The sequence below is a fragment of the Pseudorca crassidens genome, chromosome 3 (assembly GCF_039906515.1).
Source record: "Pseudorca crassidens isolate mPseCra1 chromosome 3, mPseCra1.hap1, whole genome shotgun sequence".
Classification (NCBI taxonomy): domain Eukaryota; kingdom Metazoa; phylum Chordata; class Mammalia; order Artiodactyla; family Delphinidae; genus Pseudorca; species Pseudorca crassidens.
In genome coordinates this window covers 148,422,309-148,445,551 of record NC_090298.1, presented here as the reverse complement: position 1 = coordinate 148,445,551, position 23,243 = coordinate 148,422,309, and the positions used below count along the sequence as shown (strand labels likewise).

At 50.6% G+C, this 23,243-nt stretch overlaps 1 protein-coding gene across 1 annotated transcript in view; it reads right to left on the bottom strand.

The window, feature by feature from the left end:
- The window catches only part of SLIT3 (slit guidance ligand 3), a 609,763-nt gene that overhangs the window by 87,103 nt on the left and 499,417 nt on the right, over nucleotides 1-23,243 (bottom strand). The window contains exons 13-16 of the mRNA XM_067732892.1: nucleotides 14,242-14,385; nucleotides 12,607-12,770; nucleotides 2,553-2,703; nucleotides 1,273-1,347 (exon numbers count right to left, since the gene is read on the bottom strand). Coding sequence (XP_067588993.1) covers nucleotides 1,273-1,347; nucleotides 2,553-2,703; nucleotides 12,607-12,770; nucleotides 14,242-14,385 — 534 coding nt within the window. The remainder of the gene's footprint in view (nucleotides 1-1,272; nucleotides 1,348-2,552; nucleotides 2,704-12,606; nucleotides 12,771-14,241; nucleotides 14,386-23,243) is intronic.

The following is a 23,243-nucleotide window of genomic DNA, read 5'->3' as shown; positions in this document are numbered from 1 at the left end:
AGCAAAATAAAATAAGGGTTACAATTAATTCTCATTATTCATCGTGGTTAAGCTCTACAAAGCCACTGGGCAAGATGAATTAGTGAATGCTGAACCACTGCTCCTAGGGGAGCCTCTGGTCACCATTTTCATTAACCGATCAATACCTAACCTTGTTTGATGCATGTTTCTGTTTAAAGACATCTTACTGAATATATATTGTTGATTTATTTACATTGCACTCACAGCCAACAGCACTGTAACTCTTGCCTGAACAAAGCTCATGTAACACGTGTTTTCTCCGTAAGGCACATCACAGCCTTCCTGTGCTTAGGATCACTAGACAGCCCTCCAGTGCTATGCTACGGGGCCATTTTAAACAGTGAAATCACCCACAAAGCACAAACATGCAAAAAAAGAAATGTGGCACTAAATATATTGTGGATTGGACACTTGTTTACAGTCTGGGAGCTGAAACAAGAAATCAGAACGTGGCCTTGTTTGATTTCAGCTGGGGACATGCATGTAGGAGGACTCAAATTTTTGGCTGCCCTGTCTATGTATATGAATGACCATGAAAGCACTGTGCGTATTGATTCTGAGATTACACATAAATGTTAGTGAGTAAGCGAATCAGCAAATACAGGGTCTATGAATAATGAGGCTTGACCGTTTTCCTTTGTTCCAGAGGCAGACTCAAACTCTGGGGCTGGGACATGTGGAGGATGGGGTGGGAGTGGGGAGCAGGGTCAAGGAGAAGGGAATTAGATGGCAAAGAGCCCCCTGTCCATGCTGGTACCTCTGCTGGCACACCTGGGAAGGGAAGGGGAGGGGGAAGCAAGGCCAGCTGTGCACCAGCGTGCTTACAGATGAAGGAGGTGAGGCAGCTGTGGTGTCTCCGCTCCAGTGTGTCTCAACCATGTGGAGGCCTTTAGGGTCCATCTAAAAACAGACCTTCTGACTGTTACCTCATAAAAATTACTAAGTGACGTGATGTGCACCCTAGATCCCCATGTCCCATTGCTGGTCCTCACCTGAGTCCCTCCGACCACCCACTGGGGTAGACTTTGGGTGTGGGGGGGAGGATGGGGGTGAGCAAGGATGGGGTGAGGGTCAGGGATAGTGCAAAATGCGTGCTCTGCCTCTGCATGGTCCCGCCTTAGTGTCTTGCTTCCCAGGACGTGCCCATAGCGGGGTCAGGAGGAGACAGGGAGCGGCTGCAGTGGAGGGAGAGGGAGCCGCCCGTGCCCTGGTGTTCTGCTCCGGTCTGCCAAATTCCCGAGACTGACTTACATTTTCCGCAGGTTGGGCAACTTCTTGAAGATACCAGTGGCCTCTAGAACAGATATCTCATTGTCGTTCAGTCGGCTACATGGGAAGCAAGCAGATGAGGCGGTGGGTGAGCTGTGGATGGGGCACCTCCTCCATTGGTCCCCCATCCCCCCGTGGCTTCAGCTGAATGGCCACCTGGACCTCATTCAGTCCAGGTCAATAGCACCATAGAAACCCTCCGTGTACCCCATCAGCATGGGGGGCCCAGCAGCAAGAGGAGGGGTGTGAGAAGGGGCCAGAAAGGAGAGGAAGACCCTCTGCCGAAGGCGGATTCAACTTTTTGAACGCTCAGCACTTAACAGTCAAGTGCCAATGATTTGCCTTCATTTTGTAGGGGTACCAATGACCACTTAAACCCCCAGGGAGGTTTCCCCAGGTTCTTCCAACTCTCCAAGCCACTCAGGTCTTTCCTGACCACATCCCTCTGCTAAGGGCAGCTCAGGGACTCCACGCCCAACATTCATGTAAGCTCAGGGAGAGCAGGAGAGAGTCAAAGATAATAATAATAATAATAATAATAATAATAATAATAATAAATAAAGACCACCGTCATTTATGCAGGGCTTAGTCCATGCCAGGATTCAAGATAAAGTCTGTGCTCGCATCCTCTTACCTAATCTTTGTATCCCCCGTAGGAGGTAGGTATTAACACCTCTATTCTATAGCTCAGAATCTGATGCTCAGATCTGAGAAGCAACTTGCCCAGCCTCAGGAAAACTGGAGACAACAGGAGTCAGGCCCAGATCCGTCACCCCGCCCCCCACCCCATGCTGTAACTCTGAGCTCTGCCACTTCTGGATAAACCAACATGCCTCTCTATTAGCATGGATAACCAGAGGCTCCGATATACCTGATCGTTCTAGCTGTTTTTTCACTTTAGGACAGTCATTTATGCGCTATCCATCTTTCCGGTTATGTTGTAAGCTTCCTAAGGGCTACAAGGGGTGGTCTGCTTAGTTCATCATGGAAAAGGGTGGGCCTGGCACAGTGCCTGGCTCGCAGCGGGTGTTCGGAAAATCTTTGTATCAATAGAATGAATGAGCTGTCTGTATTTGTGAGCAAGCTGTCCCCCGCGGATGCCTGGGGGAGTCTGCCCTCGTCCTGGGACGCACGGGACACCAAGGAACACCCAGGTGACTGAGCTGGGAGGGGGCCACCTCTAGGAGCCCACACCCACCCTGGCTGGCTGAGGGAGACTGGGCGTGGGGACGTGCAGGGGCTCCCGCCTGGGCAGCACTCACAGGTCGGTGACGTATTCGGGGAGGTGGCTTGGGACACGGGCCAGCTTCTGGTTGGAGCAGTCCACGATGGTGCCCTCGCAGCGGCACCTGTCCGGGCACACGAGGTCCATGAAGCACTCGCTGCTGAACCTGCTGCGGTAATCCTCCGAGCCTGGGGGGCGCCAAAGAGGGGGCGTCAGTGGCAGCCGGTCCGGCATGGGGCGAGGTTGTGGGCACTGGAGATGGGGAGACACGGGGCGGGGGGATGGCCCAGTGACAGAGGCAGCATTGCCCTCATTTTTTGGCCACCTTGCTCTGCCTTCCCCGCACCCCAGCCTCCAGTCTGCTTGCTCTCCCTTTGGTCTTTGTCATTCATCACTTTCCATCTAATGCCACAAGCTCCGTGGGCTCTTAAGTTTCTGTGGGTCATGGACCTTTTTGAGGTCCCTGTACAGAATTTGGTCTACGATTTACGGGGGGTACTTAGTCCATGATGTCCATGATCCATGGGCCCTCTGAATATTCATGAAAATCCAAATGAAGAGATTTTGATGGGGTTTTGATGGGAGCTATGCCAGGGGTGGGAATGAGGTCAGGGAAGAGGGTCATACACTGAGTTGTCTTCAGGGACAAAGCAGGTAATGAAACGATAAAGGGGGCCCAGCACATGGCCATCAATACCCTTGACACCCGGTTTCATGATTGGGAAGCAATCAGGAGGGTTGGGGTCCTGGGGAATTGAAGCCCACTGCCTTAACATTTGGGATTTTGGCTCAGGGTCGCCTGATACTTCTTTTAAAAAAATACTGGTGATGAATGCAAATGTAAAACACTGTAAAGACAAGTACAACTCTTGCGAGGGTTAGATGTACCTGCTGCCTTTGAGAGGAAGCTCTGTTTAACTACAGTGAAAAGCCAGTTCCAATGAGCTAAAGGGAGTTGGAGCTAAGATTAATGTTTGAAATCGAATTTTTCTGGAGGTTACGTACACAGTGATGGTAACAGGGCCAATGATGCGCCGTCCTGAGAGATGCCCCGAGGAGCTGCTTTAATGATCAGAAATGATCCCCTGGCACCTGGGCGAACCTCTGTGAGACCACAAACCTTGCCCGAAATAAAAGGGAAGCTCTGGTTCTCCTATCAGACACGAGGTAGTTGATGGGGGTCGGGTCTCTTTTATTTTCACCCTCAGCGGTTCCTCGGCACAATGCCGGGCACGAGAGCTCGGCTCACATCTGTCCAGTGCATAAATGGGGTGTCCTTAGCACATAAATTGTTCCATACATGCGTATTTCTGCAGTGTTGCAGAGAACGTGAAGGTCATTTGTTTGCCTGGCTAGTTGAGGTGGACCTTGGCCATCTTATGTGTATTAGGAGCAGAACGGGGCATCTGCAGTACAGAGGTTTTAGCAATAGAAGGCGTGGATTTGCCCAGGCTTTGCCACTTACTAGCCTCAATCTCTCCACGTGTAAAACGGGAATCACATACATTGCCCCTATCTCACAGGGGCTGTGAAGATTTGAGGAAGATCAAGGTGGTGGAGAGCCTCTGGAAAAGGGTCAAGAGTTGTACAGATGTTTGTGATTCAATTTTTTGGGGCACCTGGTGGAACACTTGGCATGTCAGAAGCCGTTAAAACATCGGCGTAGTGAGTGACGATAGCTGATGTGTACTGAGCGTGGATCACAAGCAGGGCACTGTTCTTTGAACTTCAAATGGGTGAGCCCATTAAACCTTCACAACACTCTGAGGCTATTATGACTCCATGTTATCGATGAGGAAACTGAGGCCTGCAGGTCACTCAGGACGTGGTAGAGAAACGAACCCAGGCAGGCTGCTGCCAGGGCCCATGTGACTAATACTTTGCTTTACTGCAGATGTGCTTTTGGACAAAACCTTAATCCCAGACCTAGGAATGATCATAAAGTCAAGTTGGTGGAGGTGAACTGAATGGCATTTTCCCTCAGTGGGCTGCAGGGAGACAGGAAGCAGATGTCTCCACTGCCCTCTTGGTTTCTCATTCCTCACGTTTTCTCCCCGTGGTAATGCCTGATTGGGGATGGACTCGGTGGGTCTCTGATTCTGAAGTGACATCATCCACCTAAAACAGAAGGTCAAGGCCTGGAGCTGTCTCTTTCCCCCTTTGCTCCTTCCCCATTCCCCTCCTCCATCTCACTTTCCACGCGCAGGCTTGTGTGAGCAAAATCCAAGCAGGTATCCCAGGTGTTCTGGGCGGCTCCCTGGTCCAGTGCGTTATGCAAATTCCTTGCCCTTGGCTTGTCAGCATCCGTCCCACTGAATGACTCTGACCTGGGCTGTTTCTGGCCCCCCACCGCCGACGCATCAGCGTGCTGAGTCCTGGATGAATTTCATCGCGCAAACCCTGCTAGATAACAACCCTCTCTCATTCCCCACGGCGGTTCCCCACGGTGACGGTGTGAAGGGGCTTTTCGTACATATGCACGTATTTTTCCTTTGAGAAGGCGTCTAGGATGGGATCCTTGCAAAGCGGAGGAACCCTGAGTGATCAAAGCCAGAAAGACATGAGGGAGCACAGTTTGCTCGCTAACACGATGAGCCTGAAGACGTGCACCGGCTGGGCTGCGGCTGGGGACAGCCGCCGATTAAATGCGTTTTCGTTTCAATCAAGGTGAGAGCGTCTGTAGTTAGCAGGAATCGCTCTCTGTAGTATACTTAGATTATAACTGGCCGACCTGTGCAATGGAGCCGCTGACCCATTTTAATGAAATGATTTTGCAATTAGATTCGATGGACTAATGTGTTCTTTCCAACATTTTTCCCCCGGCTGTTTTGGTTATTGCCCTGGTTTGTAATAACGAGGGGGTCGGAGTTTAGTATTTTATATGAGTGGGGCCAGAAATGTTAATACGGCGTACGTACAACACTGAAAGAGTGCGTTCCCCAGTCGGAGCCAGCCTGAGATGCCAGGCTCCATCACTTCATATTTCATTACCCAAACTACTCAGGGTTTCTCGGAGCCATTTGTTATGCCTAATGCTCATAACTACCCCAAAGTATTTTTAACTTTTCCAGAGCTTTAAAAGTCAATTTCAATCTCAATGCATATTTGTCACTGCCAGAAATACTTAGTAGGAGAGAAGTAACTGAAATAGGCCGTTGCTGCTTCTCTTTAGGGGAGTTCAGACAGGAGAGATCTCGGAGGATTTGAACAAGGGCCGGCTGAAATGGGTCTTGGGAGAGCTGATGTCACCTGGCATCTCCCCTGCTCCTGCCCCCGTAGCCCTCCTCCTCCTCGGCGGGCAGCTCAGAACGACGACGCTTGGGGCGTGAGCACAGAGAAACTTCAATAGACCAGGGGAGTGGAAGTCCACAGCAATGCGGTTTTATTATGAACCCCTGCCCTGCCGCCACTTCCCAGGAGAGGACGTAGGTAATGTGTGGATGGTCAGGGGCTTGGGGCGGGTGAGGAGTCAAAGCCCCCGTCCTTTGGGCGGACTTGGCTGCAGAGCCCAGCGCTGGGCCCAGGGCGGCCGCTGCCACTAGCAGTCTGCATTTTGCATCATCCTCTGGGCAACCAGTTTGTTTAATGGAAGTCACAGAGGCACGGCTATCAGAGCACCAAGGACCTGCCAACGCACGCGTCCAGAGTGCTCCTCTTCTACCTCCCATACCCCTAAGGTGGGCGGGATGAAAGAAGGAGGAGAGGAGCAGAAAGAGGAACTGCGGGGGGAGTAGGAGGCCTGCCGGGGCTCTTCAGCTTGAAAGGACAAGCAAAGGTTATAGGTCATGAATGGGATCAAGAGAACATTGCTAGGTTCACAGTTATCCACTCGTCGGCAAAGGCCAGGCGACCAGACACCAGTTGGCTGGAAAACACCAATTGTTTACCAGGAGTTTGGAGACTGGTTGGGCAGGCAGCTGTCCTAGTAAGTTCTCCCTGTCAGAGTCTAACATGAATGCAGCTATCTGCCTGGAAGCAGAGGGAAATGGCCATGGCCTGCAGCCGGTCACTGCCTGGTCACAGCCAGCTGCCGGAGGGCCAGGGAGGCACCCGTGGAAGGGCACCCTGTGGACCCGCTCCCGAAGGCCTGGCCCTGGCACGGTGGCGGCAGTGCCGAGGAACTCAGAACGCCCTCTCTGTTCAGAGGGAAAGAAAATTTCTCTAGGCCCGAGGACTTGTTCTGTACCAAATGGGTCTTGGTATATTCATGCTGGAGGGGAGGAGCCATGTAAACAGGGATGCTTGCTCAAGTCTTTTCCTATTAACAGAAGGAAGTTTGAAAGGGAGTGTTATTTTTTTCAACTCCCTATCGAGTCAAGTCAAGGTCTTTCTGATTTCATAACTCAAGGCCAGGGGCCTGTCCGCAGCTGGGAAAGCTGAGGAGTACAGTCGTAAAGGGCAGCCATGCTGGAGTCCAGTGACTCTGGGCAAGTTAGCTGGCCTCTCTGAGCCTCAATGTTCTCATCTGCAGAATGGGACTTATAGGGTTGTTGTGAAAATTAAACAAGGTAATGATGTAAACTAGCTCAGCACCCGGTCTATAGTAAGCACGTGAGAAAAGAATTCAGAGAGGTAAACAGGACTTTCCATTCCTCAGCAATGGCAGGGGCCCTGGCTCTGAGGGGTAACCAGAGAGAGAGGAGACAGTGAGAGTCACACATCGCCATGGAAGCCCAGAGCCCGGCTCCTGGCTCAAGCCAGGGCCCTCTCTCACATGGGACAGCACACACATTCCACGGCATGAACCAACAGCACAATCTTCCGGTGACACTGGGTCTAGGATTTATCAAGAAATAAGCAGCACGGGAGGTGCCAAGACACCCCTCTCTTTATTATCAGAGGCAGTGGGCTTCCGCACAGACCCCACATGGCACGGAGCTAGCACCGCTGAGGAGCCCAGCACTTTCGCCTCATGTTAGCTGTGCTTGGAAGGTCAAGGAGACAGCTTGGACTTTAGGCTGCACGGGGACCAAAGTACTTGTGAGGAGAGGGGGTCAGTTCCAGAAGGAGCCTCAGGTTACATCCAGTGTCTCAGACTCATGGCAGTTTCATCATTCTCATGCTCACATTAAGTCCTAATGCTTCCAATAAAGACGGTAGGTGGAGGGTGGGTACCAGCAGTGTGAGCTTTGCGTTAACTGCCACGTGGGAAAATGACCTTGGGCTGGGACTCTTCCATGAAACAAAGGGCATACGCCTTGGGCATACGTGCTCTCTTCAAGAAGAAAAACAGTGGTGTCTGAGCTAGACCTAGCTACTTTACCACTTGGCTGGCATCCAGACTAGATTTGGGGGATGGCAACTCCATCTGGGATAGAGACGTGGACGCAGATCTCAGCTTGTCCCCCGTATGCTGCCCCATCCCTATTTCAGCCCAGATCTGCTACCTGGAGTTGGAGGTGCTCTGTGAATCCTTCGAGACTCCCACCCCCCCACCCTTCATGAGGCTGGACCGAGAGAGGCGGGCCTGGCGGGTGGTGGGCTGCGGTGCTCCAGGGCAGAGAAGAGGTGTCCAGCGGTGGCGGGCCATGCTGCAGGAGAGCGCGGTGCTTTCCGCGGTGCTTGACAGAACCATGTTCCGTTTCCATCGTTCCACCACATGGTTAGATCAAGCACAAAGGAAAGCCCCGCGGCGACTGGTCAGAGTCAAGGTCAGGAAGCAGCGTCAGAGAGAGGACAGGAGCGCTCAGAGGAAGCAGCGTGGAGAAGCGGAAGCCGGAGCAGGCCCCCACTGAGCGTGATTAGTACCGAGAGCGGGGTTCCACAGGAACACGTCCGGAGACGGGAGCCCTACCGCCCTTCACACCCCGCCCCCGGGGAGACACAGGAGGAAGGGAGAAGAACGGGTGGGAGGCCACTGGACATCCCTACTCAGGAGTATCAGGGTAGAACAGATCCTTCCCAAGGGGAATTATGACCACAAATGTCTGGGATCGTTTCGCAGGCCTGAACTGAGCCTCTGAACCCCATTCAATCACACCGTTAGATGTGCCAAGACGTCCAACTTAGCAGAAGCATCTTCTGCATTCTCTGCTGCCTAGGGCCCATCCCATAGCAGAGTGGTTCCAGGACAGGCTGTTCCCCCGGCGCCTTCAGTAAAGAGACAGGTCATGGTTCCTAGGGGTCTAGCAAAGCTGCAATGCTCTTCTTTAGAAAAAGTCCCTCTGATGTCTCCTCAGTATCCTTCAAGGCCCCCAGAAACCCCTGGCTGACAGATGTTCCTCACAGATCAATCAAGGTATAGTAGAGAAGGGCTGTGACATTGAGAGAAAATCCATGTTCCTAGCAGGGAGAAAGCTGGGGAAGCCCCAGGGCCCTGGGTTTGGGACTGAGAAACCCACAGTCACAATGATCATGACAAGGAGGTTCTTTCAAACTAAGAAAAGCAAAGAAAGTGGAAGATACCGGATTCTAGGGTCCTTCCTGACTTCCGCCATGACTGTAAATCATGGAGCGGGCTGGGGAGACCAACAACCGGTTGTTCTTGATGCCATGGGTCCAGGGAGGGTGCCCAGCCTTTACACCCTTATCTGCAAAAGGTCAGCGGCCGTTTTTATGAATTTCCACCCAAGCCATGAAGAGACGTGTGCATCTTGAAGAGACCAGAGTCAGGGCATCTTGAAGAGACCAGACTGGGACCCTCACTGCCCTGCCCTCTGACAGGAGCGACGGGGTCACCGTTCCTCCACAGTGTGTTTTTGGGGCAAGGTGGTGATAGCATATCGACGTGTATAGGTTATCTGTGACGACTGACTGGTTAGTCCAAGTCACTCCACAGCTCCGGATCTGGCTCCACCTCTTGCTAAGCCCTCCCATCCGACCAGCTAGAGCTGGCCACTATAATTTAGACTCCACTCTGCTTTGAGCGCCTCCGGACAGGCAGAGCTCTGCGAACACTCTGGTTTGGGGATTTCGTATTCAAGTTGGATCAGGTCCTCAGCACCAGTGCAGGGAAAATCCAGCCCTTTCATGCCCCTGTCCCCAAGCTTTAAAATTCCCCTCCTTCTGTTTGGTTTCCTTCAACAGAAAGAAATGGAGGGGGCCAGGAGAAAGTTATCAAGAAACTTCTCAGTATATCAGAAGTCCTGGGTTACACACCTTGTCCCGAAAATACCACTCTATAGTCTTAGATAAGACTTCCTGCTGTGTGAACCTCATTTTCTTCCTCTCTAGCATGGACTGGGTAATCTCTGGGGGCTCTAAAGTTCTGTGATTCCCTGAGAGGTGTCTTACGCTTTGCCACCTTTGTACAGATGGGGACAGGGGCCACACCGCTCTGTGCTCTCCGCCACTCGTCTCTTCTTGCCGACTGGATCTCCACACACAGTGGGGGAGGCATGACGGGAGGCGGACAGCTTTTTGCAACCGCCGACGGCTCCCCCGAGGACGGGCTTGGGGTCTCAGGCAGCCAGATGGTGCCTTCTGAGGAGGCCTTAACCTGATGGTCAGATTACCCTAGCCGGCAGCATTCACCTCTAACCCGATCTTGCTGCCCAGGGCAGCGGATACAGCTGATAGAGGCAGACACAGTGCAGCTGGGAAGCCAGATGCCCAGCCTAAGGAGGAGCTCTATGCGTTGCAAGAGCAGCCCTCAAATTGGCTCCTAATTACATCAGCTGTCTTTGCAATGGGAGTGCTTTTAGGGGAAAGTAAAAAGCAGACTTATTATCTGTCAAATCCAGTACGTGTCACCTGCCCCTCCTTCTTTCTTCTTGAGCTTCCTGGAAACACAGAGCTATAGAGATAGGGCTTCTGCAACCCTCAATGCTAAGCAGGTCTGGGCCCCAGTGCCTCTCAAAGCCAAGGCCTTTGGAGTGCACCAGTAGCTAGCTCTCTTGACCTCTCTTGTCTGTAGCTACATAAAATAAGAGCATATAGAATGTTATATGTTAGGATCATCACAGCTCTAACTTTCTCTACCTTTATAGGAATAATCTTTCTGTTTAGTATTGATGTATAAAAATTTTTTTAGAGAGGGTCAGTCAAGAAACCCTGTCCCTTTTCCTTATTTGTGTCTTTTTAAAATGTCAGGAAAATCATTCCTACCCCACATAGGAAAAGAAGCCAGGGTTCCTCCAGTGCAAAGATAGGTAGGTAGTGGCAGATCTAGAGCTAGAGCTAAGCTCTACTGTTTCTAGGTCTACTGGCTGTTTTCCTCTTTCTCCTACTTACTTCTGTCGGTACCCCATCCCCAAACCCAGCCTACCGTCATTCCGAGGCAATGGCTGATCCCTGGGCTGATTCCATCCCCACCCTATGCCCCAGGGCCTTGGCATCAGTCGGGATCTAGAGATCATGATGGGACCACCCCACCACCAGCCTCCAGACTGAGGGATCAGGGTTGGCAGACGGCACCCTGCCCTCCTCGGCCTCTTATCACCCCTCTTCTTGGGCACAACTGCTGTTAGAGGTAATTAACTCAGCCCCAGCCAGACATGGGTAGGAAGAGAGGAGGCAGAAGGAACAAGAGGTGTAAGTCATGAGGAAAGGGCCCCGGGGACAAGACGGTTGTGCCTCAGGGCACAGCTCTGGGCTGGGAGAGCATTTTCCTCCCTGAGATGCTGCGGCCCCAAGAGGGAACTTAAGGAAAGAGTTCAGGGCCTGAGGTTGGGGGCGGGGCCATGAGGCTGGGGAAGGAAGTCATCCAAGCAGCTGGACCTCCTTCCCCAATGGCCCTTCTCTCCTACATGCCGCGTGGTGTTGAGGAGTGAGCCAGACCTGGGGTCCGAGCCTGCCTTTACCGTTTGCTTGCTGTGACCATGGGGTGCCCCCTCACCTCTGAGCCCTCAGCTCCCTCTGCTGCAGCAAGGGGACCTCTCCTGCTCGTCTCACAGGACTATTGGAAAAACCGAGTCAAACTAGAAGCCCTGAGCACAGTGCTCATCGGCGGCAAGGAGCTGCTCTCGTAACTGACATTGTTATTCTGGGGAAGGCAAATTGAGATCAATGTCTCAGACTGCCGCAAAGTCCCCGGGGTCCCTCCAAGCCCTCTCAAGGTATTTGCTTCCGGTGAAAAAAATAAAACAGCTCAGGCTGATCATTCTGGAGGCATGGACTGAAGAATCTGACTTTGAGGTCAAGAACAACGTGAAAGAAGCGGAGGTCTGCCTGCCGGTCTTCTCCCGGCGACTAGGGCCGACACTAGCCTTCTCCCCAGGAAAACCCACCTACACAAGATGCTCCGGGCAGGGAGAGAAGAACAGTTCCTGCTGACACACAGATTGTGAGGGTTGGCTTCACCCCATCTCACTACATCATACTATCAACGTCTCACCATTGGGAGCACAAAGCAGCTTGGTGATTTTTTTCCAGTAGCAAACAACACAAACGATAGTCATTTTTAACTGCCTGTTCATCCAGTTCTTGCGTCATGGAGAGCAAGTTCTCTTTCCAAGATGAGCTGAGAATTTCCCCACCATTCACCAAGCCCCCTCCCCATTTCATTTCTGGGTGCGGTAGGGAGGAAGGTTTCTGGAGAGAGCTTGGGAACTAGAGAGCAAGGCTTTGCTTTCTTTCTGAGCAACACTCTTTGCTGTTCTCTCCATGATCAGAAGGCACCCATCTGGGGTGGAGGAGAGAGCAAAAACGTCTGTGAAACCTAGAATACACTGTGGTCCAAGGGCTGTACCGAAGGTGGCCACAGAGGGGGAGAGGAGGCCCCCAAGGCTCCATGCTTCCTGCAGCCTGGCCTGGGGTATATTTATTTCTCTATCTGCCACTTGGGGAGCGTGATTTGGAAACTAACGATACAAAATAAATCAATCACAGCCTCTCAAGATAGCATGTGTCCAGGCTGCCTCATCCCCTCATTTCCACCTAGCTCGGGAGCTGTGCTGCTGCCTGGGTTCTGTCTCTCCCCAAATCACCCGCCTTCCTCCCCACAATGCTTTTATTGTGTGTGCGTGTTTTATTTTAAATCCATAAGCTAATTGGTTTTCTGCAGGGCTAACTGAATTTCCCCAATTTAATTTGCAAAGATGATCCCCAGGAGCCGTTACAGCGCGCGCTGTCCTCCAGATTGGATTACTGGCCTCTCCGGGGCTGCTGCACTCGGAGTCGGAAGGTGGGGCCCTGCCCCATAAGCTGATTACCTGAGCAGCGGAACTTCTTGCTCTTGATCTGGCCGATGCGCTTGTTGGCCAGCCGGCGCGGGCTGCTGCAGCGGGCCCCGCTGGTCTCGATGGGGTTGTCCTGGAGGTAGTCGGCCAGCCACTTCAAGTGGCAGTCGCACACAAATGGGTTTTGGGCTAAGTGGCTGCGAGAGGGACGGGAGTTAATCAGATGGGACCCCTGGTGCCACGTTCTGCCACCCCCCTGCCTGGTGCTAGGCTCTGGTGCCAGGCTCCCTCCTTCATCGCCCCAGGAGGCCTCGGGGGGAGGTGCTCTCAGACAAGACCTGGAGAGGGGGCCTGAGGTCTGCTGTCTGCAAAAGACAGTCACGGGGGCAGCCGGCATCCCGCCTGGGGAATCAGCCTTCCTTACTCTCCCCACCCGGGTCAGGACCCACCCCTGATCGTCTCCAGTCTCACCCATGCCAGTTTTGAAGGGCAATGAAAGTTGCAGGCTTAGGGTTTATGCTGAGAGCAGACTGAATTTTATTTCTCCAAGCTCAGGAACACCCGGTGCATAAAGCAGCTGGCATGGTGTCGGGCACAGGGTGGGTGTTCCATTTATAGTAGCGGGTTTTGTTCTTACCATCCTCAGCATCACAAGGGCAACAACACCATGGGCCTGGCTTCCCCCGGCTCAGTGAGAAAACTGGCCAAAGCACCACACTCAGCGCCCAGCACGTGGTCGGGGTTCAATGTGTAGCAGCTGCTCTTACCCTTTACTGGCTCCCGTCTCTGGCTACAGGGGCAGTAAGTGCCAGATGACCCAGGAGGGCTCCAGAAGCCCCCGGGCTCATGGTCAGGCCCGGGGCTGGAGCTAGGGTCTAAGCTGAGGGGTGGAGCCATCCAAAACACGGGCTGAGATCTGCACTCAGGTGTCATCTCTCTAACGGAACTACTTATGAACGTCCACTACTACTTATGAACTTAAGAACGTCTGCAGTGCTTGGGAGCGAGGAACTGTTCCCTAACGAGGGTGTTGAAATACTCCCGTGTTCTGGTACAGTGTGCCTGGACCAGAGGCTTGGTGTTGTGGATGTTGCTGGGCAGGAACGGGATAGCAGCAGAGATGGAGCCTGCTCAGAATAAAAGAGCAGGTGAGCAGCCGCTCGGCCTGGCTTCAAATCCTGCTTCTTCCTAGCTGTGCAACCTTGAATAAGTTACTGAACTTCTCCGTGCCTCTGGTTTCCTCACATAGAAATGGGGGATCACAAAAGCACCCACCTCCTAGGGCTGTTGTGAGGCGTAACTGTTTGGATACAGGGAAATCACCCAGTGGGGCGCGGAGCACGGTGTGAGTGATTAGTGAGCTAGCCCTATTATGAATTTTTTAAAAATTGTTTTTTTCTTGGGCAAGCCATGCAGTATGTGGAAATGGTAGTTCCCTGAGCAGGGATCAAACCCACGCCCCCTGCATTAAAAGCGCAGATCCTTAACCACTGGACCGCCAGGGAGGTCCCAAGCTAGTGCTATTATTAATATCCCGTTCTCGCTGCAGGTTCCAGGATTCCTCCTGGACGTGCTCACTCTGCCTTCATTTTGAATGTTCTCTGCGACTACGTGTTTGGGGTTGCCGGCCGCCTGGGCACGCGCTGGCACTCAAGGGGGCATACTCACAGCGTCTGGATGGCCTGCAGAGGGGCAAAGAGCCCCTTGCTGATGGTCTGAAGCTTGTTGTCGTACAGGGAGAGCAGGTTGAGGTTCTGCAGGTCCTGAAACGTGTTCACCCGCAGGCAGTTGATCTTGTTGGCATTGAGGAGCCTGCGGGCAGGAGAGAGGCTGGTGACTCACTAATCCTCGTGATGACCCGCAGTGCTCTCCTTACAGCAGGGGCTCCGGCCCTCAGCAGAGAAAGAGAGGGACTTGCATGCCTGTGACCACCGAACCTCCGGACACATCCGGGCACTCCTGCACCCGGTCACCACAGATGCTGTGTCGCATGCCGATCACTTGGAGACTTGCCCTGCACCCGTGCTCTCGGAGGGAGACCCGAAATGCCACCCTGTGTGCTCCACTTTCTGCTTTAGCATGCAGAGCTTCCAGGACTCAAAAAAAAAAAAAAAAATCATTTGGCACAATTATTTGGATGCTTTAGCTGATTGACTAAGGGTAATTTTGATTCAGAAAATTCCTTAGAGTTCTTTTGGATCACTGATCCCGTTGGAAAACTGATGAAAGTTATAGGTCATCGTCCCAGAAAAAATACAGCCGTGGGTAGGCATGTGTGCACACACATACACATTCTTTCTCTCTCTCTCACACATAAACACACACACACATACACATCCTTTCTCTCTCTCTCACACACACAGAAACACAAACACACACATGGATGGAGTCCCGCGTGATTCCGCAAATACACCACGCATGTTCTGAACACGCTCTTTACCCCTTTCATAACGTGATTCCTTCTCCTCCTCTGTATCTGAGCCCAAACGTCAGCTCCTCAGAGAGGCCTGCCCTGACCCCCTCATCTCCAGTACGACCCCTACTATTGTCTCTCATAGCCCCCTATTTATTTCCTTCGTAGCATTTCTCTCAATTCATGGTTAGAGGATACTTATTTGTTTTCTTGTTTATCATTTGCCTCCCACCCAAGACGGTAAGTTCTATTATGGTACAAATGACATTATTTTATTCCTCCCTTTATTCCTAGTGCTTAGCACAAGCATTTATTAAGAAATACACTCAACTCCATGTGCAAATCCAGGGGGTCACTCTCCTCTAAGGTGACACCTATCCCCCAGGGTCAGCCTTCCTATCCACGAGGGACCCCGTTCTGCTATGGTTTTAGTTCTTCAGACCCGCCCCGGCCAACCAAAACCAAAAAAAGAAAAAAAAAGGCATAAAAGGAAGCTGAGTTTCTGGTGAAATGCTGGTCCATCCTAGGTGATGGAAGTGTTTTCCAGAATGGGGCTGGCAAGGCAAGCACTTTGGGTCCTACAAATGTCCTTTATGATCCTAGACTGACTAGCTGTGCCCTTGAACCTCATGTAAAATCATTGCTCACCCACTCTTGAAAGCAAGTGAGGGGGTTAATAAACTAACCCGCAAAAAGCTGGAATTTTTAAAATTTCTCTTTTCAACGCTGGCTCAGAGCTTCCCTCACGGGGAGGGACCCATGGGATGCATCATGGCTGGCTTGCCTCTGGAGGCTCTTGATGCCAGGGTCCAGGGGATTGGAGCTGGTAACGGAGGGGCTGCCATGGGAGCTCAATGACCCATGCCCCCACTCCCTTGCTGCAGGCCCATCCTGTGAGGCAGGCAGCTGTGGCAGTGACAAGAGGAAGAAGAACTGACGTTTAATCTGGCTAATAACGGTCAGGGTACCAAGGGTTCACACAGATGTCCTCCTGCCTCCCAGTGGCAAAAAAAACTCACGTTGCTAGAATACACTTCCTGCTTTCCAGCGTGCTTTCCTGACAGCCTTTTATTCTCACAGTAACCTGGGCAGATGGGCAGAGCCAGCCTTGCACGTTACAGTTGAGGAAACTGAGGCTGAGAGATTGGTGGGCTTGTTCCAGGTTACACGTTTCCAAGGCACATGCTGGATGCAGTTATGGTACTCTAGGTCTCTGGAGGGTTTAGTTGCTTCTTTTTGAATGCCTCATCTACCCCACCCATCTGTCTATCCCCTCTGTAGCAATTTCCCCCAAGAATTTACTGTGCTTTGTATATTAAATTTTAGTCAAAATCACTCTCTTTGGGGGGTATTTCAAGGAGGTTGCTATGGAACAGAGAAACATGGAGAATAGCGAGAGGATCCAACAGGGCTAAGTCGCCACAGGTCAGGAATGAACCCTTCACACACACACATTTTTTGGTTCCCTTGTTTAAAAAGAAAGATAAAGTATGCGGTAGATGATTTGTTCCAAAGCTTGATGTTCAGGGCCTTTTGAGGGCATCATCTTGCTAGGAAATACCGAATTATCAGTAAAGAGACCAGGTCAGAAATGCCAATCTCATGACCTGAGGATAGAATCCTCCCTGCAGCATCTTGCAACATCCCACGTGCAACTCTGTTCATTCAGCCCTCCCAGCGTGTTAAAAACTGGGAAAAAACTATAATGAGGCATCACCTCACATCAGTCAGAATGGCCATCATTAAAAAGTCTACAAATAACAAATGCTGGAGAGGGTGTGGAGAAAAGGGAGCCCTCCTACACTGTTGGTGGGAATGTAACATTGGTGCAGCCACTATGGAGAACAGTATGGAGGTTCCTTAAAAACCTAAAAAAAGAGTCACCATATGATCCACTCCTGGGCGTATATCTGGAGAAAACGCTAATCCGAAAAGATACATGCACCCCAATATTCATAGCAGCACTATTTACAACAGCTAAGACACGGAAGCAACCTAAGTGTCCATCGACAGATGAATGGATGAAGAAGATGTGGTATGTTCATATATATATATATATACACACACACATACACATACACATATATATATATAAAATGTAATATTACTCAGCTATAAAAAGCTGAGTAATATATTATAAAATGTGTATATATATAAAGTATATATATTTATATAAAAATATATAAAATGTATATATATTTATATAAAAATATATAAAATGTATATATATATAAAATGTAATATTACTCAGCTATAAATATATATATATAAAATGTAATATTACTCAGTTATAAAAAGAATGAAATAATGCCATTTGCAGCAATATGGATGGACCTAGAGATTATCATACTAAGTGAAGTAAGTCAGACAGACAAAGATAACTATATGGTATCATTTACATGTGGAGTCTAAAATATGATACAAATGAACTTATTTACAAGGCAGAAACAGACTCACAGACATAGAAAACAAACTATGGTTACCAAAGGGGAAAGTGGGGTGGGGAGAGATAAATTAGGGGTTTGGGATTAGCAGATACAAACTACTATACATAATGGAAAAGAATTGAAAAAGAATATATATACATATATGTGTATAACTGAATCACTTTGCTGTACATCAGAAGCTAACAACATTGTAAATCAACTATACTTCAATAAAAAAAATTGGGACATTTCTCTCTCTCACTCACACACATCATATTTCTATTTTCTCTTGAAAAAAATCAGAAGCTCTAGTAACACTGGGCCCACTGGAGGCAGCCATGGGGTGGCTGCCCCCTTTAGATAAGACATATGCTCTGTTTGCCACAGTCCTCACTATTCCCTATTGATGCCCTTCACAAGTTTATTCTACTGACCTTGCCTGAGGAGGCATTTAGATTTGAGACTCTAGTGTAGATTCATGAGCCCAATTGCTGTACGTGGTTCTGGGGAATGCCAGACACTAGATAAGGCGGACGGCTATGGGGAGAGAGGAGTGCAACTCTGATCTGCCTTGAAAGGGTATCGAAACTGCAGGCCACTCTGGCAACCCTCCTCACCCATCAGAACTATCGAGGCTTCTTTTTCTGCCCACTTTCTTGTTCCCTATTGCTCCTAGATCTCTCAGCATGAGATGTTATCGCAAAGATGTAAGGCATCAAAGCAACCCAGGCTGGCACAATTTTGAGGCAAAGATAGCACATATGCAGGAGCAAAAGGAAACACAAAAGGGCAGAGTCTCCCCATCACTTATTGTCTCCCAGGATGCTTGGCTCCCTAAGGCAAGATGCATCGGTGCAGGGAGAGATAAAATTAAGCTGCTTATCCAGATTTAGATGCCGAGGACAGCCTCACTGATCTCCAGCACAGGCGACATCTAACAGCCTGTCTTTCTGTCCTCTATCCTTTGGGAGGAAGGTTGGCAGCTACTCAACTGGGTCTGGCTTCCATGAAAGGATCTCTGAGCTCTCTGGTACATGGACAAGAGTTGCAGGGGAATTAAACAAACAAACAACATCCTAATCATTTGTAGAGACGTGGATGGACCTAGAGAGTGTCATACAGAGTGAAGTAAGTCAGAAAGAGAAAAGCAAATATTGTATAATAACGCATATATGTGGAATCTAGAAAAATGGTATAGACGATCTTATTTGCAAAGCAGAAATAGAGACACAGAGGTAGAGAACAAATGTATGGATACCAAGGGGGAAAGGGGTGGAGTGGGAGGAACTGGGAGACTGGGACTGACACATATACATTATTGTTACTATGTATAAAATAGACAACCGATGGGAACATACTGTACAGCACAGGGAACTCTACCTAACGCACTGTGGTAACCTAAACGGGAGGGAAGTCCAAAAGGGAGGGGCTATCTGTATGTGTCTGGCTGATTCATTTTGTTGTGCAGTGGAGGCTAACACAACATTGTAAAGCAACCATAGTCCAATAAAAATTAATTAAAAAACACCCTAAAAAATAAAAATAAAGAAAAACCACCCTATGATGGAGCAAACAGAGAGTAAACAACTATCTGAAATGGGGTTCAGCAATTCTGTGAGAAGTTCTGAACATAGGCCTTCTCCCTCTTTCACTGGAGGGATTGATTCTGCCTCTTTCTCCATCAAGGCTGCTTGATCTGTCCCAGTTCATTCCCCTTTGAGAAGGAGTGGTGTAACTGCTGTGTGAATTAATACTAATGCAGCGTCATCTCCAGAGACCACAGCTCTGTGTGCAGCCCCGTGCCAAAGGTTTTCCAAAGCACTTTCCATGTAGTGTTTTCTTTCACCCTCACAGCACCACTATGATTGTCCTCATTTTGCTGATGAGGAAACTGAGGGTCAGAGTGGTGATGGATTTAACCAAGGCTGCCCAGTGAACTTCCAGCCTGTCCGACTCCAAAGCTCCTCTCTCATTCACCATGGAAAATCCATCTTCTCCTTCCTGTGCCTGGTGGAAGGTGTTGCCTGTTTCTGGGGAGTGGCTGTTTTTGCTAGCTTCGGAATGCACCTGGGCACACCTCAGGTGGACCTTTGCCTCTTGGTTGTATAGAGGCATCAGGCGTCCTGCTGACTCTTAGGGAGAACCCGGCACCAAGGTGCTGCGACGGGATTGCTCTTTGAAGTGCTCACTAAGCTGCCATTGGCACAATGGCAGGCTCCTCGCTGAGTGGCCTGCACCTGTGCAAAGCAGGCTCTCAACCTTCACGCATCGTTGACTAACGGCTGATTTAGGAGCTGGTATGTTTGGCTCTGTGCTCCCCTCACCCTGAATTCTCACTCAAGGCAGACCAGGGGACAGCGACGAAGCAGAGACAACAGCATCCCTTATGCAAGATGGGCTGCTCCAGCTCGCCTCATTCAGGAGGCTGCCTGGTGCTCAAACTCCGAATTTTGATGCTTGATGCTTGCAGCTGTTCTTACTCTTTAACGGCTCGGCTTGAGCCGTTATTGGATCCAGCGAGGGGGGAGGGGTTGGGGCTGTACTGTGTGCATCAATATTTCCCCAGAAGCAGATCCAACTGTCTTGCGGGGCCACCCGCTCCCAGACCCACCTCCCAAAGGAAACGTGGAGGTCATATAAACAAAAGAGAGATGGTAGTTGGGCGGGGGTGGGGCTGAGATGATCAGGCCAGGTTGAACAGCTGGGACCACATGACCTAACAGGTAATAAGCACTATGTGTGGCCAGGCACTCGCGCAGCTCCTTACAAATATTAACTTATGGAATCTCCATCTGACAGATGATGAGACCCCTGGGACTCAAAAAGCTTGAGTACTTTTGACCAAAGTTGCACAACTAGTAAGTGGTAGGTTGAGATTTGGATCCATGCTATCTTATTTTAAAAGCCTTTGCTCCAGGCTTCCCTGGTGGCGCGGTGGTTGAGAGTCCGCCTGCCGATGCAGGGGACACAGGTTCGTGCCCCGGTCCGGGAAGATCGCACATGCCGCGGAGCGGCTGGGTCCGTGAGCCATGGCCGCTGAGCCTGCGCGTCCGGAGCCTGTGCTCCACAACGGGAGAGGCCACAACAGTGAGAGGCCCGCGTACCGCAAAAAAAAAAAAAAAAAAAAGCCTTTGCTCCCACTCCCATGCCTGTGAAGGGACTGTGGGAAGCGCCTGAAGCTTGTGGAAGGAGGTAGAAGTATGTTTTTGTAGCCACTCCCATTAACTTAGTGATGATTCTACAATAAGACGAAAGCAAGGAGCCACGCTCCCGCCAGAGGAAATTACGGAGAGTGCGAGTACACATACATCACCTTCTAAACTTACGTCTAAGTGTTAGCTCTACGAGGCACTCTTTCCGCCCTCCCCTTCACCGGGCCCTTTCAGCTTCCACATATGTTCCATGTCAAGAGGTATTAGCACTCAGCCCATTGAGTAACCAACCTAACGATGCGGCGGAGAGATAATCCTCTCCGGGAGCTGTGGCCTTCAGAAAAAGCAAGGCAGGAAACAGAAGCCATTGGGAGCCTCAGAGCTGGAGCGGGAGGCGGGGGGAGGGAGAATGAATAGCACAAGTCCTCAGTCTGGGCTAAGGAGGGCTCTTCCGATTCCAGTCCTGCTGGGGGACCGGGCCTGGCCCGGCCAGGAAAGTCCCAGGTGCTCTCATCGCTCGTAGCAGCTTGTAGCCTCATTCACTCAGGGTCCAGGTAATAGGGGCAGATGGGCCACAGGAGGGAAGTGAGGTCCACCCTGACCTGTGAAAAGGACCCCCACACCCAGTCTCCCTAAAGAGGCCACATGGTTGGGGTTCACTTTGTAGCAGCTGTTCTTACTCTTTATTGGCTCCCGTCTCTGGCTACAGAGGCAGAGGACCACTGAGGCCCCATTTGTAGCTACTGACCTCGCCCACATCTCCTCCTCCAAGAAGATTCCCCTGAGCTCACAGCCTTTGCCGCAAGGTTTGGAAAATACAAACATCTGGAATCAGGCTTCATGATAAATTGCATCAAAATCACCTAGGTAACGCCAGTGGTTCACATATTGATTCAGTGGCCCCGAGCTCTCATTTGGATGATATTTATATTCTCCACATCTGCCCACGTGTCTGCGGAAGACAGCGGTTTAAGGCTACTCCTCCTACTTATACGGTGTTTGTCTGCAAAAGCCAAAAGCATATTCCAAACCTGGAGTACAAGGTCTTCTCAGAAAACGTGTCAAGAAAGAGCTCAGCAGCCCCTTCCTGCAGAATACCTGAAGCCCTTCCGGGAAAGACCACGGGATAGGAAGATGGGCCCAGGCTCCCCGCCAGGCGGGGACTTCATGGAGCCTCCTTTTCTTAAAGTGACACTGGCGGGGGGTGGGGTGGGGGAGGGCGGGTCAGTTTCTGTTTCGTAAACACTCAGATGCATCCAAAGGAAGGGAAAGATGTACCAACAACCCCATGGCATAACCCTTTCTCTGGCTCCTCCTGCAGGGGAATCATTTTTCAGGAATGGGTTACAAAGGCTCTCTGTTATCAAAAAAAGTCCTCTGTGTATCCCTGCAAGTATTTCCCACTATTAAGCACTGGCATTAACTATTAGTGAGGATGCCAATTAGGGGAGCCATTCTGGACCTCTGATTAAGCTGCAGGATTTAGAGTGAACCCCTCTCATTATTGTGTCTTTCTCTTTTAAAAAAATTCTTTAGAATTAACCCTCTGCCACCCTGAAATTCTTTATCTACTAATTGTAATAAGGACCACTCTCTTGCCTTAGAACAAACATGCTATTATCTTTCCCATATGAAATACGGGGGATTTATTTTGATCTTTGGCAACCTCCCGAGGCTGGACATGGGGAAGAACCTGGTGACATCTCGTGCCACGAGGTCAGGGACTTCTGACCCCGCCCAGAATCTTCTCTGAGCCTGTGAATGGGTGCTGTGGGCCACGCCATGCTAAACACTCACACAAAGAAACAAGAGGAGCCCTCCAAGTCCCTGGGGGCAATGATGACGCCTTCTTCTCTCCTGATAATGACTGCACTGCTGGTCATGGGCTGTGGGTTGTCATGGTGACTCAAACTGAAGTGCAGCAACAGGGTGGCCTGTCTGAAAAATAGGACCTCCTTTGAATTCACAGATATAGGAGGGCACTAGGAAGAGGGTGCAAGCAACGGGGACCTCCTAAGGTAATCAGAGGGAAGCTGAACTTCTGAGAGACCGGATGAAGGGGCCATCACCTGCTCTCAGGAGATCAAGGGCCTCACCTAGTGTCACCTGGCTTGCCCCTTCCCTCCCCAACAGCTACTAGGGTAGAACTTGCCTATCTGACTGCTACCTGGTTACTAATCAGTCCTTTAAGAGGGATAAACCATTCACTCAATGACCAAAGCATGGAATGATTCCAGAATTTAAGTCCCCTCAAGAGCTTTCCTTAGGAAGTTCCAGGTACACAAGAGAGGGAAGAATTCCTCCCTCAAAAATGCATCACAAAGGAAGTCTGCTTCTACTGCTGGGGAGAATTCTCATCATCTCACCTCAACCCAGTCTTTAAGAACCAGCAGCTTCTTTTTTTTTTTTTTTTTTTGGCGGTACGCGGGCCTCTCACTGCTGTGGCCTCTCCTGTTGCGGAGCACAGGCTCCGGACGCGCAGGCTCAGCGGCCATGGCTCACGGGCCCAGCCGCTCCGCGGCATGTGGGATCTTCCCGGACCGGGGCACGAACCCGTGTCCCCTGCATTGGCAGGCGGACTCTCAACCACTGCGCCACCGGGGAAGCCAATAACAAGCGGCTTTTTGATTGCCCTCTTACAGGGCTCAGCTCGAGCTTTAGTGGGGTGAGGACAGTCAA